The 21,902-nt window shown below is 33.0% G+C and overlaps 1 protein-coding gene across 1 annotated transcript in view; it reads right to left on the bottom strand.

The window, feature by feature from the left end:
• The window catches only part of LOC145242047 (protocadherin gamma-A3-like), a 283,808-nt gene that overhangs the window by 30,751 nt on the left and 231,155 nt on the right, over positions 1 to 21,902 (bottom strand). The window contains exon 4 of the mRNA XM_080104939.1: positions 18,474 to 18,698. Within this exon, the coding sequence (XP_079961065.1) occupies positions 18,541 to 18,698 (158 nt within the window). The 3' untranslated portion in view covers positions 18,474 to 18,540. The remainder of the gene's footprint in view (positions 1 to 18,473; positions 18,699 to 21,902) is intronic.

Genomic DNA, 21,902 nt, shown 5'->3' with positions numbered 1-21,902 from the left:
GGATTGCATCAGGAGTCAGGTACGTTCTGGAGTGATAGAATGAGCCAAACATTTTTGCAGCAACATTAGCAATAGATTAGACATATGTTTTCTGTTTTAGATCTTGAGTGAAAGTCAGTTATAGGAGTTTAGCAAAACAGGAAGCTTTTACAAAGACGAGGAGGAGGCCATTCATTTTGATTGAAGCAAAAGAAGGATCAGAGCATTGGTAGTGAAAAGAGAAGTGGTGGATTTTAAGGACACTCCCTCCCCTTTGCATCACATGATACAGATCATAAGACAGAGAATCATCAATGCTCTTCGAAGTGCTGCCTTAGACATTTGTGTCATCAGCATAAACGTCAACAAATGATATTAAAATATTTTTGAAAAATCATTAATGAAGATCAGAATAAATCCTTGAGCTAAACTGGCATTGATACTTTATGCTTCAGACTCATGTCCATCAACAACTACATTTATAGACCTACCATTGCTAGATATTTAATAGCTAACAACTTTGTAAAGTAACCATTTCTGCCCAATCTTGATATGCTGAGAGAGTTTTTACCCTTGAAACAAAACTCTGATTGAAAGATTCACTAACTCTTCGTGTTATTGCAGTCAGCACGTCAGTAGTCGATCTTGCAGAGTGAAGTTCATATTGCTTGTCACTGAGCAGATTTCTTTGCTGAGGTGATTGCTTCCAACAATTTAATCATTATGCTCAAGAGACTGAACACTAGTAATTTTAAATACTCGTAATCAGTCTTCTCCATCATACTAACGTTTTTTTTTGTTTTTTTTTGTCAAGATAAAAAGCATTTCTACTATACGTGACGATTGAAAAGTTTTGTATGGATAAAAACAGGTTCTGAGAGCAGATTCTTTAAGGACAATAACTGAAAGATTGTTAAGTTCAGTTGTCTTGCTGGTACCAACGTTCTTGGTAAGTTTGGCAAATATATGAATATCACTTAGAGCATTTTCAGTCACAGGACAAAATTCTGGAAGTAGTTGGGTGGCCTTGATCATAAACGATGTAATGTGAAATAAACATACTTTTTTTTACTTTAACTGCAACTCAACATGCATCATTAAATTGACGAGTGTTGTAGGTTTTCGGGTATGCTGAAAATTAATAACGCATTTAAATTTTGAATAGTGCTTTGGATATTAAGACCTTTATTATCCAATATCCAATTTCACTGGCGGCTATGTTTTTTTCCCAACTGAACAAGTACTAATGCACATTCGTGTTAAAAAAAAATCTTCCTCCCCATGTTAAGAATGGTGGAGGCTACTGAAATTCATTAAGTAATATTCTATTTTATATATATATATATATATATATATATATATTTTCTATTATTTATAAATAATATATATGTATATTCTATTATTTATAAATAATATATATGTATATTCTATTATTTATAAATAATATATATGTATATTCTATTATTTATAAATAATATATATGTATATTCTATTATTTATAAATAATATATATGTATATTCTATTATTTATAAATAATATATATGTATATTCTATTATTTATAAATAATATATATGTATATTCTATTATTTATAAATAATATATATGTATATTCTATTATTTATAAATAATATATATGTATATTCTATTATTTATAAATAATATATATGTATATTCTATTATTTATAAATAATATATATGTATATTCTATTATTTATAAATAATATATATGTATATTCTATTATTTATAAATAATATATATGTATATTCTATTATTTATAAATAATATATATGTATATTCTATTATTTATAAATAATATATATGTATATTCTATTATTTATAAATAATATATATGTATATTCTATTATTTATAAATAATATATATGTATATTCTATTATTTATAAATAATATATATGTATATTCTATTATTTATAAATAATATATATGTATATTCTATTATTTATAAATAATATATATGTATATTCTATTATTTATAAATAATATATATGTATATTCTATTATTTATAAATAATATATATGTATATTCTATTATTTATAAATATATATATATATATTCTATTATTTATAAAATATATTCTATTATCTATAAATAATATATATATGTTCTATTATTGATAAATAATATATATATGTTCTATTATTGATAAATATATATATATATATTCTATTATTTATAAATAATATATTCTAATATACATATATATATATATATATATATATATATATTCTATTATTTTTATATAATATATATGTATATTCTATTATTTATAAATATATGTATGTTCTATTATTTATAATATATATATATATAAATAAACTGTTTCTCGCTTTATTGCAGGTTATAATTTTTTAAATAACTTCAATAATATTAATCATAAAAAATTGGGATTTTGCACACTGACAGAATACTCCGAAGAAGTAAGCTACCAAAATATTTTTCAAACTTATATGATATTTCAAAAGTTATAGGCATTTATGTTTTTTTGCTGCCATTTTCACTGTTTCTCGCTTTATTGCAGGTTTGTAAAAATACAGTTTGAAGGTAATAAAACCATAATTTTGCTTATCAACATTAATAATGCACAGAAGTCTTTGGTATTTAATTCGGTTCTATTTTTAAATCATTTGTCTTCAACAAGGTTTATTACTTTCTCTTTTACATTCCATATTATGAATATTAAGTTTTACAGCTGGGTTTTTAAGTATGTTGATGTAGGGATTGTAGTGTCATAGATTACATTGTATGACTTATTTCCAGCAATTCTTTCCAATATGTACTCCCTGGACTTGCTTTTTGCAATCGTCTGGGCCAGCTTAAGTACTTAGCATCTTATTATATTAAGTACTTAGTCCTTTATTATATTCAGTAATAAGCTCTTAATTATATTAAGTACTTAGTACCTTATTATATTAAGTAATAAGCCCTTTATTATATTAAGTAATAAGCCCTTTATTATATTAAGTACTTAGCCCTTTATTATATTAAGTAATAAGCCCTTTATTATATTAAGTAGTAAGCCCTTTATTATATTAAGTAATAAACCCTTTATTATATTAAGTAATAAGCCCTTTATTATATCAAGTAATAAGTCCTTTATTATACTAAGTAATAAGCCCTTTATTATATTAATAAGTCCTTTAATATATCAAGTAATAAGCCCTTTATTATATTAAGTAATAAGCCCTTTATTATATTAAGTAGTAAGCCCTTTATTATACTAAGTAATACGCCCTTTATTATATCAAGTAATAAGCCCTTTATTATATTAAGTAATAAGCCCTTTATTATATCAAGTAATAAGCCCTTTACTATATTAAGTAATAAGCCCTTTATTATATTAAGTAATATACCATTTATTATATTACGTAATAAGCCCTTTATTATATCAAGTAATAAGCCCTTTATTATACTAAATAATAAGCCCTTTATTATATTAAGTAATACGCCCTTTATTATATCAAGTAATAAGCCTTTTATTATATTAAGTAATAAGCCCTTTATTATATCAAGTAATAAGCCCTTTATTATATTAAGTAAGAAGCCCTTTATTATATTAAGTAGTAAGCCCTTTATTATACTAACTAGCGGGGGTACCCGGCGTTGCCCGAGTGTTTGTTTCCGGGACGGGGGGGGGAGTTTTAAAAAATGTTATGGTAGGTAAGTAGGAAGGATCAAACCCGGAGTCATGAGTAAAAGTAGGAAAATAATGTGTGAAAAAAAAACCAAAAAAAAAACCATCTGCAACGTTAACAGTTCGGCCACCAAGAAAAGTCCATTCCAGTTGTTTAGAAAAAAAAAAACAAAAAAAAAACGACTACGGTAGGTCGGCGCGAACGTGAAAATATAATGTAAATTGTCCAGCATGCTAACCACTACGCCACAGAGCACTGCAGCTTAGTTTAGTGATTTTAAATAACTTCACATGAAAGAACTACGAAGCCAAACCGGTGTTCTCTTCTCAACTGTTCCTTGTGAACGATCCCCAAACGGTGTTAAGTGGTGGCAGGGGGAGGAGGAATTTATTAGAGAGAAAATATTTTACCACTTCCATTGATCTTAACCGATTTTGGCCGTGACTTCTCAGCAGAAAAAGTATAGAAATCTAAGATTATCGAGGAATTTGAGAAAAAATAAGCCTATAACACACCTCAGATATTGTTCTGCCGTTTGTGCATATTATATTTTCATGAAATATCTTGATTTTTAATCCTATTAATGTCAAAATCAGACGGGAAAAAATGAGTTCATTTTATTTATATAGAGAAGATAAGCCCTTTATTATATTAAGTAATAAGCCCTTTATTATATCAAGTAATAAGCCCTTTATTATACTAAGTAATAAGGCCTTTATTATATTAAGTAATAAGCCCTTTATTATACTAAGTAGTAAGCCCTTTATTATATTACGTAATAAGCCCTTTATTATATCAAGTAATAAGCCCTTTATTATACTAAGTAATAAGCCCTTAAGTATATTAAGTAATAAGGCCTTTATTATATTAAGTAGTAAGCCCTTTATTATATTAAGTAGTAAGCCCTTTATTATATCAAGTAATAAGCCCTTTATTATATCAAGTAATAAGGCCTTTATTATATTAAGTAATAAGGCCTTTATTATATTAAGTAGTGAAGCCTTTATTATATCAAGTAATAAGGCCTTTATTATATTAAGTAGTAAGCCCTTTATTATATTAAGTAGTAAGCCCTTTATTATATCAAGTAATAAGCCCTTTATTATATTAAGTAGTAAGCCCTTTATTATATCAAGTAATAAGGCCTTTATTATATTAAGTAGTAAAGCCTTTATTATATCAAGTAATAAGGCCTTTATTATATCAAGTAATAAGGCCTTTATTATACTAAGTAATAAGCCCTTTATTATATTAAGTAATAAGCCCTTTATTATATTAAGTAATAAGCCCTTTATTATATTAAGTAATAAGGCCTTTATTATATCAAGTAATAAGCCCTTTATTATATCAAGTAATAAGCCCTTTATTATATCAAGTAATAAGGCCTTTATTGTATTAAGTAGTAAGGCCTTTATTATATCAAGTAATAAGGCCTTTATTATATCAAGTAATAAGGCCTTTATTATATCAAGTAATAAGCCCTTTATTATATCAAGTAATAAGGCCTTTATTATATCAAGTAATAAGGCCTTTATTATATCAAGTAATAAGCCCTTTATTATATCAAGTAATAAGGCCTTTATTATATTAAGTAATAAGGCCTTTATTATATCAAGTAATAAGGCCTTTATTATATTCAGTAATAAGGCCTTTATTATATCAAGTAATAAGGCCTTTATTATATTAATAAGGCCTTTATTATATCAAGTAATAAGGCCTTTATTATATTAAGTAATAAGGCCTTTATTATATCAAGTAATAAGGCCTTTATTATATTAAATAATAAGGCCTTTATTATATTAAGTAATAAGGCCTTTATTATATCAAGTAATAAGCACCTTATTATATTCAGTACTTCGCACCTTATTCAGGGTATTTTATTCTGTAAGTTGGATAATCTGGAAAATAAACTTTGTTCATGGTATAGCAAGGTCCCGGGGGACACCAGTAAGCTTGCTCAGACAGATGAGGATCAGAGAGGATGAGGTATGGTTGAGGGGTGTTATGCTGACACTTGGTCAAGAAAAACAGATGTCCATAAAATTCTGTCCATCAGAAAAACAATATCTGTTTCAATGAAAGTAAAATATAAACGTGATAATGTGATTTCTTTAAAACAAGGGAACTTGGGAAGGAGATTGTTTTTCTGGTTGGGTTTGGTAAAAATGTATAAACTATCAGTCGGAGAAAAATAAGGGTTGGTCGTTCCAAACAACCTTTAGAATATATAAAGGAGTAAATGGACAAATAAATGAATAAACCATTGACTTAAGCATATATTTTGTTGGAAAGGAAAGACAAGGAGAGAGAGAGAGAGAGATAGGGGGAGGGAGAGTGAGGTAAAGGGGCATCGAGAGAGAAAGATGAACTGATAAGCCAGTTTCTTTGGAAAATGAGTTAGAAAGGGAGAAAACGGGAAAAGAGAATTGAAGAGGGACATGGTTAAGATATAGAAAGAAAAGGAGATTCAGAGGAAAAGAGAAAGGGTAATCTTCAAATGACAGAGAGGAAAACAGAATGATCTCAAAGAGATGGGTGGTAGCAATTAGGATTTCATAAAAAAAAAAAAAAAAACACATTGTGTTTTTAGACATAGAGACATTCGCTTGCTGGCCTCGAAGCAGGACACATCAGCTTTTTGGGCTGTTAGCCTCAGGGGTTGGCAGCCCTCGAAAGAGTAAAGTGAAAAGAACGACCTTCTTCCTCCGACCAAGAAAATTAATTGAAAAGTTTGATTTCAGTTGAAAGATTTGGAATCCAGAAACATTTTATCTTTCTTAAATCCGAGAGAAGCCCCCAATATAACTAATACTTTTTTTGTACGAACTGTATCCCAAATAATTTTATACAATAATTATTTTTGTTCATAAGAAATGACCTCCAGAGTTATCATTGATTATTGATTGCATATTAGTCAGAGAGTAACACAGTTGATTTCAGATCTACCCTGAACCCGGCACCAAGTTGCAGCTGAGAAAGGCAGCATATCAGCCATTCAGCAGATCACCTACGAAGGATGAACTGCAGCATCTGATGATGAACGGCCAACTGAAAATAAAAGTGTTGCCACACAGACTTAAGGTCGTGTACATTTTGCGTGCCTAGAATATCAGAGCGGTGGTTTCCAAAAACCAGTAAGCGTCTGGTTAGATTATGAGGGGTCCACCACTAAACAGTTAAGAGTGTAGCCACCGTGACTTAGGGTTAGCACATATTTTCTTGTTCATGTATACGGCCTGGTCCTGCTGGGTTGCATCTATGGTCTCACTGGCCGGAATTCGATGGAATCAATGCAGAGGGGTTTACAATGGAATTTTCTTTTGGTTTTGGGTACAGATAGAAAAAGAGACAAAACTAAAGATGGATAGAGAAGAAAAGAAAGTTCTTTGCTGTGGTTGTAGCTAGGTGGGTCTTTGCAGAGAGACGAATAAGCGAATGGCGGTCTCTGTATGTACCAAACCGGTGCCTACATATACCAAAAGACTTTTTTTATTAAGGCTTTACTTTCCGTTTCACAGGACAACACTCTCAAGAAATGGATCGTTCTCTTTGCTCCACAGTAGAAGAATTGACCATTTTAAAAACCGATGCTTTCTTTGATTTTACTTAAGGTCTTGCAGCTTCCATTCATTGTGTTTCTTTGATTTTTCTAGTTGCTTGTGATTTTATTCTTGTGGCAAAATTAAGTTCAAACATGATGGCTTCATTCATGTACAGGGTAGGGTGATTAAGTCTGATCAATTAATTTGCGTTTATTTAACGTATGTACATACAGAATTTGCTTTTATCTTTACTTTGTGTGTGTGTGTGCATATATATATATATATATATATATATATATATATATATATATATATATATATATATATATATATATATATATATAACTACTTCATTTAATCACATAAATTAGTATACAAAAGTATAAATTTATGCGTAAACTTTAAGTATTTACTTCAACAGTGCTCAATCCTAGGTAGATCTAGGTAGTAAGTTATAAAATGCATATGGCAATTAAGTTTCATTGCATTTCATCCACGCTAGGATTCTTATGGCTGACGAATCCTAGCATGGATGAAACGCGGAATATTCATTGCCATATATATTTTATGACTTACTATATATATATATATATATATATACTAGCAGTTCAGCCTGGCTTTGTTCGGGCCTTATGTACTGTCCATGTGCATATGTATATATATATTAAAAAGTTTGACTCCTGTCCAGGTAACCTACATCTAAAATTTCAAGTGTTTATACCCAAAATTGGTGGACGAGTTTGGTAGAGTCTGCAAAGGTCAACTCTTTCAACTTTGACCTCTTGCCAGCTAAATTTTCGCCCAAGAGCTTGCTGCTTGTCTGAATACCCTTTATGTAAAATTTCAAATGCTTAGACGCAAAATTGGCTGAAGATTTGCTAGCGATTGCAAAGGTCAAATCTTTTGAACTTTGACCCCTTGGCAGCCAAATTTTCGGCTAAAAAAGCATTAAAAAGCTTTCCCTATATTTGAATACACTTTATGTAAAATTTCAAATGTTTAGAGCAAAAATTGGCTGAGTAATTTTATAGAGATCGCAGAGGTCAATTTTTTTTTTAACTTTGACCACAATTTTGACCCCTTAACATTTATTTTTTGGGGGCTCAAATCAAATTAAACAGTTAGATCCATGTCCAAGTAACCTCCATTTAAAATTTCAAGTGTTTAGACCCAAAATTGGCGGAGGAGTTTGGTAACGTTTTCAAAGGTCAAATCGTTAAATTTGGACCCATTGGTAGTCAAATTTCTGGTCGAAAACTGATTAAAAAAGATTTTCCCAAATCTCAATACCCCTTATATCAATTCTTGAGTCTCTAGACCGAAAATTGACAGAGTTATTTGTTAGTGAAATGTACACACACACACAGACACACACACAGACACACACACGGACAATTTCACTTTTATATATATATACTAGCATGGGTGCCCATCGTTGCTCGGGTGTTTGGAGGTGTATACTGAGGAAAAAAAAACAAAAAAGAAAGGTCAATTTTTTAAAAACTTTGACCCCTATTATGACCCCTTAAAATTTATTGCTTTGAGCTCAAATCAAGTTATTAAGGAACCTATATCTAAAATTTCAAGTGTTTAGACCCAAAATTGTCGGAGAAGTTTGGTAGGGTTCTCAAAGGTCAAATCGTTGACCTTTGACCCCTTAACAGCCAAATTTCTGGCCGAAACTCGATCACATCGATTTTCCCAAATCTCAGTACTCTGTATATCAAATTTTGAATCTGTAGACTAAAAATTGACAGAGTTATTGCGTAGGGAAATGTACACAGGCACACAGACAGACACACAGACACGTTCACTTTTATATATATATATATATATATATATATATAGTTTTTTTTATCATTTTACTCTAGTTGGAGATGAAGTGTACTACCAGATTCCAGACATTCACCCGCTATTGTATATGGTCTAAGACATCTTTTGAAGATTCTAACTGTCTCTTTAAGAGCAACTATTCGAATCTCTCTTGCATTTAGTTCACCGGATATATTTGCCAAGTAATTTTTGAAATTGTTTTTCATGGGTCTGGTTGGAATGATGGAGTTCTTAAGATTTCAGTCATGAAAATGAATTCGAATCAGTGTGGCTAGACACGAGTAAACACTACAAGCTCAGATTAATACACGACCGTTTTGTCAACAGTTGAGCTTTTTACAGCCATCTGCACAAGTTATGGAATAGTAAGGGAAATCTTAAGGCTTATACATGAATTATAAGCTACATAAAATTCTATATTCCTCTATGAAGAGTTAAGCATTATTGCTAGTGGCAACAAGCGATCATTCTTACGGATCGCTCAAATAACAAAGGTGTGCATATATTAGTGTTGGGACGATTAACTGGAATCAAGAATTGAAAAAAGTGGAAGTTTTAAGAGTATCGGAATCAGTATTGGAATCGGAAAAATTACTACCTATTTTTCGATGCCAATAACGATTCTTTTAATTTTCTTTTCTATTTAATTTTGCTAAAACAAAATTCTTGAATTGCTGGTAATAATGATAAAATAATAAATATTTAGTGATTTTAACTAATAGTAAATCTAAAGTCTACAGATCATCCTCCCGCAAGTGTTTATTTTTTACGTTTGAGAAAATATCTGCATGTTTACCGTGTTCTTACAGCCATTGGAGGAAAAAAAAAAGCAAAAAGAAGCTACTTCATAGTTAAATATTTAGAGATTTATAAAGAATCAGAATCTGTAAATGTATCGGAATCAGGAATTTAGTAAGTAATCAATAATTGTATCAAAATTAGGAAAAATATTGGAATCGTCCCATCACTAGCATATATATATATATATATATATATATATATATATATATATATATATATATATATATATATAAGGTAGATGTATGGATAAGAGAGAAGAGAGAGGGAGAAAGAAAGAAAGAAAGAAAAACGATCATTTTACCAAAAAATATATTCGGAAATTGCTCGTTATCTTTTGAAATTACCACAGCAATAAATGGATAAAGATAAAATCTATATTTTAAATATAAAAAACAAAACAAAATGGCAATGCTGTTTTATTTATTTATATATATATATATATATATATATATATATATATATATATATATATATATATATATATATATATAGTAATGTTCAATAAATGTTGTTTTTCTTCAATTCAAATTCTACAGATTCGATTTAGATCAAAATCGCAGTAAATCAAAAAAAAAAAGTTTTCTCCTGCAAAAATTCGATAATGCAGAACACGTTTTTCTGAATATTTACTGCAATTTTTATCACCATCAACTCTAAAGAATTGCAAATGTAAAATGTACATTTCGGTTTTCAAATGTTGCAGACATTTTTCTTAGTAAACTGTTAAATCAATAGTTTTAATGTTGATGCTTTTATTTTGGCTTGCATGTTCAACGGCATATCAACCGTTTTTGAATTATTTAATTCTCACATACTGAAACGATATAGGCAGAATAAAATCCTCCATCTAAAATAAAGTTCGGTTGCTACATATAAGAAGGTGCTGCTTTCCCAAGAGAGTACAGAATCGACTAGTGTGTAATACCCCTTTCTCCTCCTCCTCCTCAGTATTTTTTTCTCAAAGAAAAATCCCTGTTAGCCTTTCTCTATCGTTATTAAGTGCTCGACTGAATCAATCTATTGTCCCCCGCTAAAACATCTCGTCTAACTACAATCATTATCAATGTTTCCCTTTCTCCCTCTGTTAAAGAGCATCTCTCCCCCCTCTCTGGCTTTCTTACTCTTTCTATTTTCTCTCTGTGTGTCTCTATTAGAGAATAGAGAAAGAGAGAGGGAGAGGGAGAGAGAGAGAGAGAGAGAGAGAGAGGTGAATAACGTGGACAGTGGACACGTTTGCAAAAGAAGGGTCAGCTGACCAGATGACGTGGTATCATGTGATGAGGTTAGCTGATTCTTTCTTGGCAGTTTGGTTTCGGGTGTTGAATAAGACAGACGGCTTTTCAGCTGTCCCCCCCCCTGGGCTGGGGAGGACGCTGACGTGTATCATCAAACAAGCAAGGTTCACCTCCATTCTGTGTCGACCTTTGGAAGGTGAATAAAAACTATAAAACCATTTCATCGTCTTGGAGTGAATTCTTCATCCAACAGGCCAGCTCCCCTCCAAGAGACAATGAAAACCAGAGGAACAACCGACGACACATGAATAAAGGTATGTTAAGAAATGCATGCACACAAACACACACCCACGAAGACATCAAAAATAAAACCATTAGAAACTAGACGATCACGTACACGAATCTCCTTGACAAAATCTCCTTTATGACAGTCCCGAATATATAACATATTCGTTTTGGTGCTCGTGACTAAGTTCACATCATCGATGTGAAGTCGAACCTGTGTTTAAGAAATACGACGTGGAAACAGGTCCTTAAAAGGGAAAGGAGATTTTAAGACAAGAAAAAAAAAAAAAAAAAAAAAAAAAAACTATACAACACAATAAAATGTCTGGAAGAAAAAAAAAAAGAGAAAGAACATTAGTAGAAAAAAAAAAGAAATACAAATCAACACACACACAACGATGGTCCGTTAAAACACTAAGTAATAAGGAAAAATAATAGTAAAGAGAAAAAAAGAAAAGAAAAGAAAAAAAAATTCTGTGAGAAAAACAGTAGAATAACTTGGAAAAAAAAACAGCTATAACGAAAGACAAACTGATAAAATATTGTTAATTTTGAATTAAACAGCAAGTGTAAAACAGAAGGACAGAAAGAAAGAAAAAGAAAAAGAAAATAGAACATATGACTTGTTAGCTACAACGTGTGTGTCAGAAATGAGCCTGTCACCTTACTAAAAAAAAAAAAAAACATGTCAATCACGAAAGGTTTGTTGTTAATAATAATTTTTGTTGCAATTTTAAACTGCGAAACTTCATGTGCTTTTAGTGAAAAAACAATATGAACTGTTTATGAAAAGACAATGATCATGTCCTGTAAAATGATTTTTTTTTCTTTTTCGCTGATTGTGCGATTTTTTTTCGTAGGAATTTTTTTTTGCTGACGTGGACAAAATTTTGTTGTTTGGATTTTATTTATTGCTAAGATGGGACTTTGTGAATGCTTATAGGATATTTTTGTATTTTTTTTCATTTATTTTCTTTATGTAATTGATGTGTTCTAAAATGGTATTGTGCAGGATTTTCTTACTCTGTGACATGTATTTTTTTTTCGCAGAATGGGGAGGTGGAATCTTGCTTGTGGGGTCTATGGAAAGAAGGATTAATAAAAGAAAAAATGTGTTTTTAATTAATTAAATAGTAATAATAAAATAGGGAGAAAGAAATAAGATTTAAACAGTGTAATAAATGATTTAAAAAAAAAAAAAAGTTTCGGAAGAGTCAAAGGTTCAGTCGGTATTAATTTCAATTTTCGAAAAGTAGAATAAATGTTCTATTCGACATGAGTGACGTTTTGACCACATAAGTAAGGTAGAAAAAAAGGATAAATATAGGGTTAAATAAACTATATGAAGAAATGAAAGAAAAAAGTGGGGCGTGAATGGAATTTAATTTCTGTGGCAAGCATGTTAGAATTTTGGAGAGGTGTTGAATTACATGGGTAGTTATTAATTTCATTATTCTCGGGAAATGATTCGAATTTTATTTTTTTTTATCGTGATTTCTGTTGATTTCGAGTAGAATCAACATGGAGCAAGTTTGAGTACTTCATGTGTGGAAATCCGATGTTTTCCGTGAAGCTATGTGTCTTCAAGGCAGGTTGCGCTTACCGACTTTGGAAAAAAAAAAGAAAGTTTTTTCTGACATAGCAGTGAACGGAATGTATTCTGTCCAGCGTGAGCGGATCTAGTTGTAATCAACTTCAGGGAGCAAATGAAATGCCCTCTGACATGGTGTAAGGGGCAGAGGGGGTGCAATGGCTGACGTGGCCATTATGTTACGAATCGCTCAAGAGAAGATGAATGAAATATGTATGCAAGTACTTAGGAAAATAAAATGTTACCATATTGTGAATTAAAGGTACCAAAATTAAAAAAAAACCATGCTGGGTGAATTTAATTGGTATTATTAAATTAAATTATTTTGGAATAGATTTGGTTGGTTTAGTTATATTTTAGGGACGTTTAGCGCGTAGTTGCATTTTTTTTTTTCATGAGAATTACAAGGCGATTAGGCTGTAGAAAGCAGTTTTTTCTGTTGTTTTATTTTTTTTTTATAAGCCACGGTATTGTCACAAATTAGAAAATTTGGCAGGGGAAATACTATTTTAGAGTAATGAGAACCCTGTTAAAACAATACTAGTGGTTCCAGTGAGTTGGAAGATGCCACGTAGGCCCAAGCAACGGCAATAAGTCTTGTCCAACAAAAGTCTGGCGTGCGAGGTCGCGATAATTCCTCAGGGTACGGAGCGACTGGACAGTCGGTACCAAGCCTAATCACGGGGAGATAGAAGAAAGGGAAAGATGCAGATTACGTAAGGGACAAGATAGAGCCTTATTATTTTTTTATTTTTTTAGAGGAATGTGTGAGGGATATCTGGGTTGGAATCTTGGGACTTGCTGGGAATGCGGAAAAATCACAAAGGGAAAACTACTTAGTTAGAAATCGATGGCGCATTAGTTAGGGAGTGATGATTCCGTATCTTGTCGGGTTCCAGGAACTCAAACAGGCTCCGAGTGAATCAGTGTGAAGGCGTATCTTGACTTAGACCAACCAAGGGAGTTAGTAGAAGAGCTTTGTGAAGTCCCGAAGTAGTAGATTGAATAGAACAAAGCTCCAGTAATAGGACCACTCAGAGAAAGACGTCAGGGCATTACAGTAAAGGAAAAAAAAACTGGGACTTAGGCCTATGCTGAAAGTCGAGAACGCGAGTGGGATGGTTGGGTCGGTAGAGCATCAGACTTTTAATCTGAGGGTCTGGGGTTCGAGTCCCCATGCGATAAAGCTACCACCAACATGGAGCATCCGACGTTCTGGTCGTAATTGCGATATGCTGGCCCCATTTTGAAAAAGTGATCGAAAATGGAGTCTCCATTTGTTTGGCCAAGTGGTCCAAATAAAGAGCAGAGTCAGTGGAAAATATCCAACAATGCGACCGCCTAGACAAGATGTATATCTGCAAAGCTGTATCTTTGTCTAACTTGGAAGCAAGTTAATGTCTAGGAGGGACTTTCGAGAAGCAGCAGAAGGGTTGATAGTGTTGTAGAAGAGTACTGGTGCCTGATCTTTCTTGGAAAAGGGGTGAGTCCGGAAAGTGAAAAAATAAAGATGTACTTCGGACATAATTATTTTTTTTAGTTAGTTAGTTATTAAAAATGCATGGCTTGCCATACATTTTGATAAAAAAGGGGTGGAGGAATGTTAAAGAGCATCTCTCCCCCCTCTCTGGCTTTCTTACTCTTTCTATTTTCTCTCTGTGTGTCTCTATTAGAGAATAGAGAAAGAGAGAGGGAGAGGGAGAGAGAGAGAGAGAGAGGTGAATAACGTGGACAGTGGACACGTTTGCAAAAGAAGGGTCAGCTGACCAGATGACGTGGTATCATGTGATGAGGTTAGCTGATTCTTTCTTGGCAGTTTGGTTTCGGGTGTTGAATAAGACAGACGGCTTTTCAGCTGTCCCCCCCCCTGGGCTGGGGAGGACGCTGACGTGTATCATCAAACAAGCAAGGTTCACCTCCATTCTGTGTCGACCTTTGGAAGGTGAATAAAAACTATAAAACCATTTCATCGTCTTGGAGTGAATTCTTCATCCAACAGGCCAGCTCCCCTCCAAGAGACAATGAAAACCAGAGGAACAACCGACGACACATGAATAAAGGTATGTTAAGAAATGCATGCACACAAACACACACCCACGAAGACATCAAAAATAAAACCATTAGAAACTAGACGATCACGTACACGAATCTCCTTGACAAAATCTCCTTTATGACACCCCCGAATATATAACACCTCCACCTAAAACTGAAGAAACTTCTATGAGCAAAATTTCTTTTCTAAAATTGTCCGTGTGTGGAACACGATGTCGCAGGGCTACTTATCAGCTGACTACAGCATGTCCGTGTTCAAGTCTAATGTAAACAAATTCTTGTTGAACTGCTTTCTAAAATAATTAAATTCGGGCCAGTCACTACTATCATAACGAATCATCATGGTGTTATTGCATCGTCCACCTGACACTCATGTAACCTTTATCCTCGAGTGGTTTTTGAGCCTTGATAAATTGTGACACCTCAAAGTAAAATAAAGAGTAAGAATAATGAGATGATGTAACATGATGTGGGTGGCATTGTTGTCAAAGTGTTGTTTAGTGGATGTGCTAGGGACGTGACGATAATGATATGTTAGGTAAATAAAAAGATGGGATGTTTTCTTGTGCTTGTTTTTCTTTTTTTTTTTTGTCTGAAAAAGAAAGCACATATATTTTGGAAGTTTTCCTTATTTTCCCTCGTCAACAGAGTTAGTCCAGAAGCACAATGATAACGCTATTTTAAAGAGGGAGACATACACCTCTATGCTCGCTGCTACTACCTTACATCACATGCACCGGCAATTTGCTAACATTTAGAAGATTATTTCGATATGGTGCAACACAATGTAAATGTCTTCACCATTTTACAACATACGTTTTGCAATGATTCAATACTGAACATACAATACCTACCCATAAAACGATTCATTCTATATGATTAACTGAAAACTATATATATATATATATATATATATATATATATATATATATATATATATATATATATACCAACAGTTACAGTGTGTGTTAAATGGTTATCTCTCCTTTTTTTTGCTCACCCACTAATACTGTACAGTTTTATTGTTCTAAACTCTCAATACATCTATTATATAAAGGACAGTTGTCTGTGAGTTTGTATGTTCAGCTAAAAGCCAAAAACTATAAAACAAACAACCACAAAATCGGTATATATTTTTGTTCAGCGGATGAAAATGTATAAAGACTTATTCATTCTGTTGTGGTCAACTGGGCCAGCTTTATTCAGACAAGGACAGTTTACAGTTTATAATGTACTAATTTTGAAAGAAAATGCCAATTCATTCATAGAGGAATCTATTATGTACAAGAAAGTTGTCTGTGTTGAAGTGTGTATGTATGTTCAGCTAGAGAGGAATGGGCTGGGCGGAGGAGCAAGAAGGAATTAGGAAGAGGGAGGTTAAAGAGAGAGAGAGAGAGAGAGAGAGAGAGAGAGAGAGAGAGAGAGAGAGAGAGAGAGAGAGGTATAAAGATAGAAGTTTTAATCGAAATATATTACACTTTTGTCCCAGGTAATGCCAGGTAGTCCAACTAGTCATTCTATAAAATTCAAACGAACCGGAAGTGACCTTGTTTTATCACAGACAAAAAAGTTCAGCATAGAATAATAATTATTAAAAGTGTTTTTTTTAATGAATAAAATTTTTTTTTTTTTTGCTTCATTGTTTTTATTGAATAGAAATGTGTTGGTATTGTATATACCAGGAATTACCAACAAATTTCTATTAAACTTGTTGGTATTGTATATATTTTTACCCGTGAATAACACTGAATCAGTGATTTCGACAAAACCTGTCATATTACATTCTTTTTCTGGTGATTTTAAAGATATTGGGAGTAGATGTGAATTAGAGAGTAAACATTTCACCGTGCTTGTATAAATATGACCAATAAAAAATAAAATATTGATTAAGATTAAATATCGAAATCGATAAAATCAATTGAAAATATTTGTTTCTTTTTAAGCATATAAAAAATTATTGCTAAAAAACGGCAAAGTACAACAGCAAGCCATGTAAAAGGATAGTTAAAAATGTGTAAATCCATATCCTGTTTTAATCTGCATCCAAAACATTACCTTTTCTAGTAGACTGTTTCACTGAGCAAAAACACAGAAATAGAATGCTGCTTTTCGTCTATTGAGACAGAATCGCATAAGTTCATCTTTTGCTGAGTCTTGCGGAGACCACAACTTGGTGCTGTGGTCAAAGATAGATTTATATTCGCATTGATGATATTGTATGCCAGAATGGGGTTCCATTGCATCGTCTGCTGTTAATATGTGAGGTAATCACCCAAAGATCAGCGACCACAATACATCCAACATTAACTGTTTGTACATCTGCAGATTGACTATGGTTTCTGGCTACTTGTTCTATGATGCAGTGACCAGAATAACCAATATAAAACAAACGAACGATTCAGTTGAAATAGTTTTAGGTAAAGCTTCTTAGAGTTTCTGTAGAGTTGATGTAAAGAAAATACGGTGAGGCCCATTGTAGTTGTCATCTATGGAACAATATTCAGTCAAAATACTAAACTCAGCATTGAATAAAAATTGCCGCTTGATTACTGGCTACCTGAAACTTACCAACTTGAACAACCTGCACCTTCTCCCTGGCATTGTCCTTTCAGATGTCAAACAGGAAGTTACCAGCCGAGTAGATAACAAAAGCTATCAGTGATGGACGCCCTCTCCTTCATGTGTAACAGTCCAATGTTTGATGTCAAAAAGAAGCTTCCTCAGCCATGTCGAACCCCTAACAACATCCCAGGAAAAGACTACAGCTGTGGACCAGATGGATAGAGAATACCCTGCCTTCTACTGATATGTGAATCTCCCTTTCCGAGGCCCTCTCTCTCGGTTTAGTAGCACTCAGTCTTTAGTGGAAAACATTCAATCACATGAAAACAGAAATATGGGTGATCAATAGTTGCTACGACTAAATAGGGCTACAAAATCGACCCAACCATCTGTGAATGTGAAAAGGAGGCCATACAATGCACCACTGGTTTGTCTTCCTTCTACTGCTCAACTGGTGCATCTTGAAATATTTGGATTATAGAGTAAAAAAAAGTAGAGATACACAGGCTACAACTCGTCCTTGTGAACCTTTAACAGCGTTTGCAGAACCCACTTGCTCAGTTTGAAAGATCTTGCAGAATACAAAAATAGCAATAATAGGAAACTTGTATGACCACATGCATCAAAGACATGCAAAAAAGACGACTGACAAAACATATTTTGATGTACTTTGTGTAAAGAAAGCTATTCATGTCAATTAAATAAGGGGAATACATGCTTTTTGAGAGTAAGGTAGGGTGAAATTAATGTAGGAAATTCTTAATTTACATGAAAATGGTTGATAATTTCCGAAAACAGGCAGCAATTATTGGCAGACAGCGTGACCATAGTGAAATTATATGTAATCTCTGTGTTTATATTTCTAATATGACTAAATTTTCAGGAAAATAATCGACTTTATTTTATTAATGTAGAAAAAGATAGATAGTACTACTCACTTGTTAGTCACTGTCGGTAATCTTTGACCTTTGCTACCATTTTTTATTTGCTACGTCTTGATTGTTGTTATTTTTTGGGACTATTTGTCTGTTTATGAAAACACCTTGTTGGGACGGCGGCAGATTCCTTGGAGTTAGCATTAAATCTCTGCTTGGAGGACTTCTCACTTAGGTCTTGGTACTGATCTTGAGACGAAGGGGAATTGTAATACTGGGTTGTTAGGTCTGGAAGAAAAATTAGTTTCGTTTAAAACCATTATTTTGTCTTTAAAAAAAAATCAATTGAAAACTTTTTTTTATTGTCATAGATATTAAGTATCTGTAGCTAAAAGTATGTTATGTCCATAAAGATTTATTACTTCTGCCAAGGAAGTTGTATTTATGTCGAGTTTGTTTGTCATTGTGTACAGCTTAGCATTTACATCGCTTGGTCAATCACAAAACTTGCTTAAAATATTGGTCACTGGCTTCATTTTTGGGTATCTAAGTAAATTAAGGTCGTGGAAAAGGTGAATATTGCACTTTTGACGATAACATTGCTTTTGTTCAGAATTACTATTGGTTCATATTGTAGTCAATGAAGTCCGCCATTTTATATGATCTTGATCTTTGATTTTGTCAATATCGAAATTTTGAAAGAATTTCAACTTCTGTATTTTTCAAATATTTACATGAATATTATTTAGAGAATAGAATATAGAATACTGTTCGGTAAACAAAACATTTTTGAATGAAATTAAAATATATATAAAATGTTTGGAGTAATTGTTTTCGAATTCGGATAGCCGGAAGTAGAAACATCAGATGTTATAGGAAACATGTGTAGCATGACCGCCCATCAGGTATAAGCTGGATAGCTGTGAATAGGATGGAAGTATCTAGAGATCTTGTTTGAGACTGTTTGCTTTATGACGTCAAAGTGACCTTATTAGCAACTGCATCAAGTTGCTGCATATGTCAAGTGTTTGGGGAATATTCCGTGAATGAACGTACTGCAAGATATTAGTTTAAAAAAATTCAAGTTGGGAGGTGTGTCCCTCAGTACTGAGCCTCGCAGTGGAGGACCACGTCGTGAAGGTGGACATACAAAAGGACAGTAATCTAACGTGTGGTGAACTTGCAAGACAGTTTAACGTTTCTGATAAACTTCATCTACACCACCTATGTAAGACATAGAAACTGAGCAAGTGGGTTCTGCAAATGCTGTCGGACGTTCACAAGGGACAACGAGTGATAGCCTGTGCATCTCTTCTTTCTCGTCATCATATCACATCCTTATTCAATCAAGTGCTCGACAATGATGAAAGGTGGATTCTGTGTAAAACTTCCAAGCGTTCCAGATATTGGTTGTCTCCTCAGAATGCTGTCCCTCAAACCGTCTGTGCTCCCACACAAGATTATGCTTTATGTCCGGTGGAAAGGTGGTCAAATGGTGGATTATAAACTACTACCAACGGGCTAAACAGTCACTGGAGACCTATACTCGCAGCAGTTGAAACATTTGCAACAAGATTTGCATGAGAAGAAGCCAGCACTCGTGAATTGCAAAGGTGTGCCTTTCCTCCATGACAAAGCCAGGTTGCATGAGTAGTTAGGGATACCATACAGTAATTTAGTTAAGAGACTTTGTGTCATCACCTTATTCACCTGACATTGTGCCATCCGATTACCACCTCTTCCACTACCTGGATAATCATCTTCATGTGAAATCCTTCGAAAATGAAGCAGACTTGGCCTCACACACTTTTTTGCATCTAACACCGCTGATGTCTACTTGAATTTGAACAGCTGGAGACAAATTGGTTGAAGGTGCTGAGGTAGCAATTACTTCGGAGCGTTTGCATTTTTTCTTTTAAAAACTGACACAACTTTTTAAGTTGCTTTGTATAGGAAATTTAGTGCAGGCCTATATAAGACTTTTCCTACCAAGATGCAATCTTCATGAAATGATCTGGGTTTCAAACTGAATGGAAAAGCAATACTAAAGCAATACTAAATTTCTGATCATTCTATTTTATGCGTTTAAACTCACATATAAGATATTTAAAAGAAAAATGTAATAAGGCAATCAGCCTGATCAGAATGATGATCCACACTGATTGGTGAGCCGAGCAGAAATCCTGTATCAAATTATACCAAGCAATTATGAGGTCAAAACTTGACTATAGTTGTTTCATTAACATGTTTCATCAACATGGTTAAGAGACTCTTCTATCTAGTAAAAACAATTTATCACCAGGAACTGATACTCACTGTGACTCTTTAGCATGTCATCTGTGGAGAATGAAACTCCTTGAAAACTGAGAAGGTAAAAAAATAACACTATAATATGTTACAAAATTATCATCATGCCGATTCAACTCCAACTACAATGAATATACAGTACCAGCAGGACCCATTAACCAGCGCTGCCTGGTGGAAGCATGACAGATTCAGAACAAAATAGGTAAAGGACCTCCCTTGAAAACAAATTAACATACGGTTGTTGTTGGCGGCCACTGCCATCCCTGGAAGATATTGGACACTGGCGGCTGTGGCCCAAATGAAAGAATCTGTTGGACATTGTTTTTCAGTGGTAGCTAGTGAAAGCCATTAGGGCCGTTTTTGGCTTGGGGGAGATTAAGGTTTGTCAGTATTTTGTGCATATTTGCAATCCCAAACCAAGGCTGTGTTTACATTCTGAGAGTGTTCTGTCCGAGCAAGCAAAGAGCAATATGTGTTTGATTACATTTTATGTTAGTTCTGTGTGCAAAAGTAAAGAATTAGCAATGCGTGTTAAATTGCCAATAATTCTAAAACCTTTTATTAAAGCTCATCGTAGTAAAATTTTAAGTGTTTCAGTATTTAATAATATTGAGTGATTATCAAGACTGCAAAGAGGCCGTATATGTTTTTAGCAGAAATGCATCATTTGTGGAAGTTATATATATTTTTACTATGGTATGGTAACATGCTGAATCGTTGCAAATAAGTTACCATTATTTATCAAATATTTGGACAATTTTAAGGTTACCAGTAGTTAAATCTCGAGATGACCAAAAAATTGGAGAGGTTTTTTCCTCTTCAGTTTTTTGGCCATCTTGAAATTTAACTACTGGTAACCTTAAAATTGTTCAAATGTTTAATAAATAATAGCAAGGAAAGAGGGTAATTTTGTGCAACTTAACCCTCAACCTCCCATGTTAAGAACAGCTTTCGGAATAAACACCTCCAACCTGGGAAACCGTTTTCAACATGTGAAGGTTGGGGGGTATTCCGAAAGCCGTTCTTATCGCAGGGATGTTGGGGTGTTTATACTAAGCTGGGTCTAGTCGTTAGAAAATCCTTATTGTTGGGTGTATCATACAAAAAATCACTTTCCATACACAAAAAAGAAACAAAACGGGGAAAATATTTGGTAAATAAATGCAAGAAACAAAACTTAAAAAA

The sequence above is a fragment of the Euprymna scolopes genome, chromosome 21 (assembly GCF_053919585.1).
Source record: "Euprymna scolopes isolate OS-2025 chromosome 21, ASM5391958v1, whole genome shotgun sequence".
Taxonomy (NCBI): Eukaryota; Metazoa; Mollusca; class Cephalopoda; order Sepiida; family Sepiolidae; genus Euprymna; species Euprymna scolopes.
The sequence above is the reverse complement of the archived record's forward strand: the minus strand, read 5'-3'. Positions and strand labels throughout refer to the sequence as shown.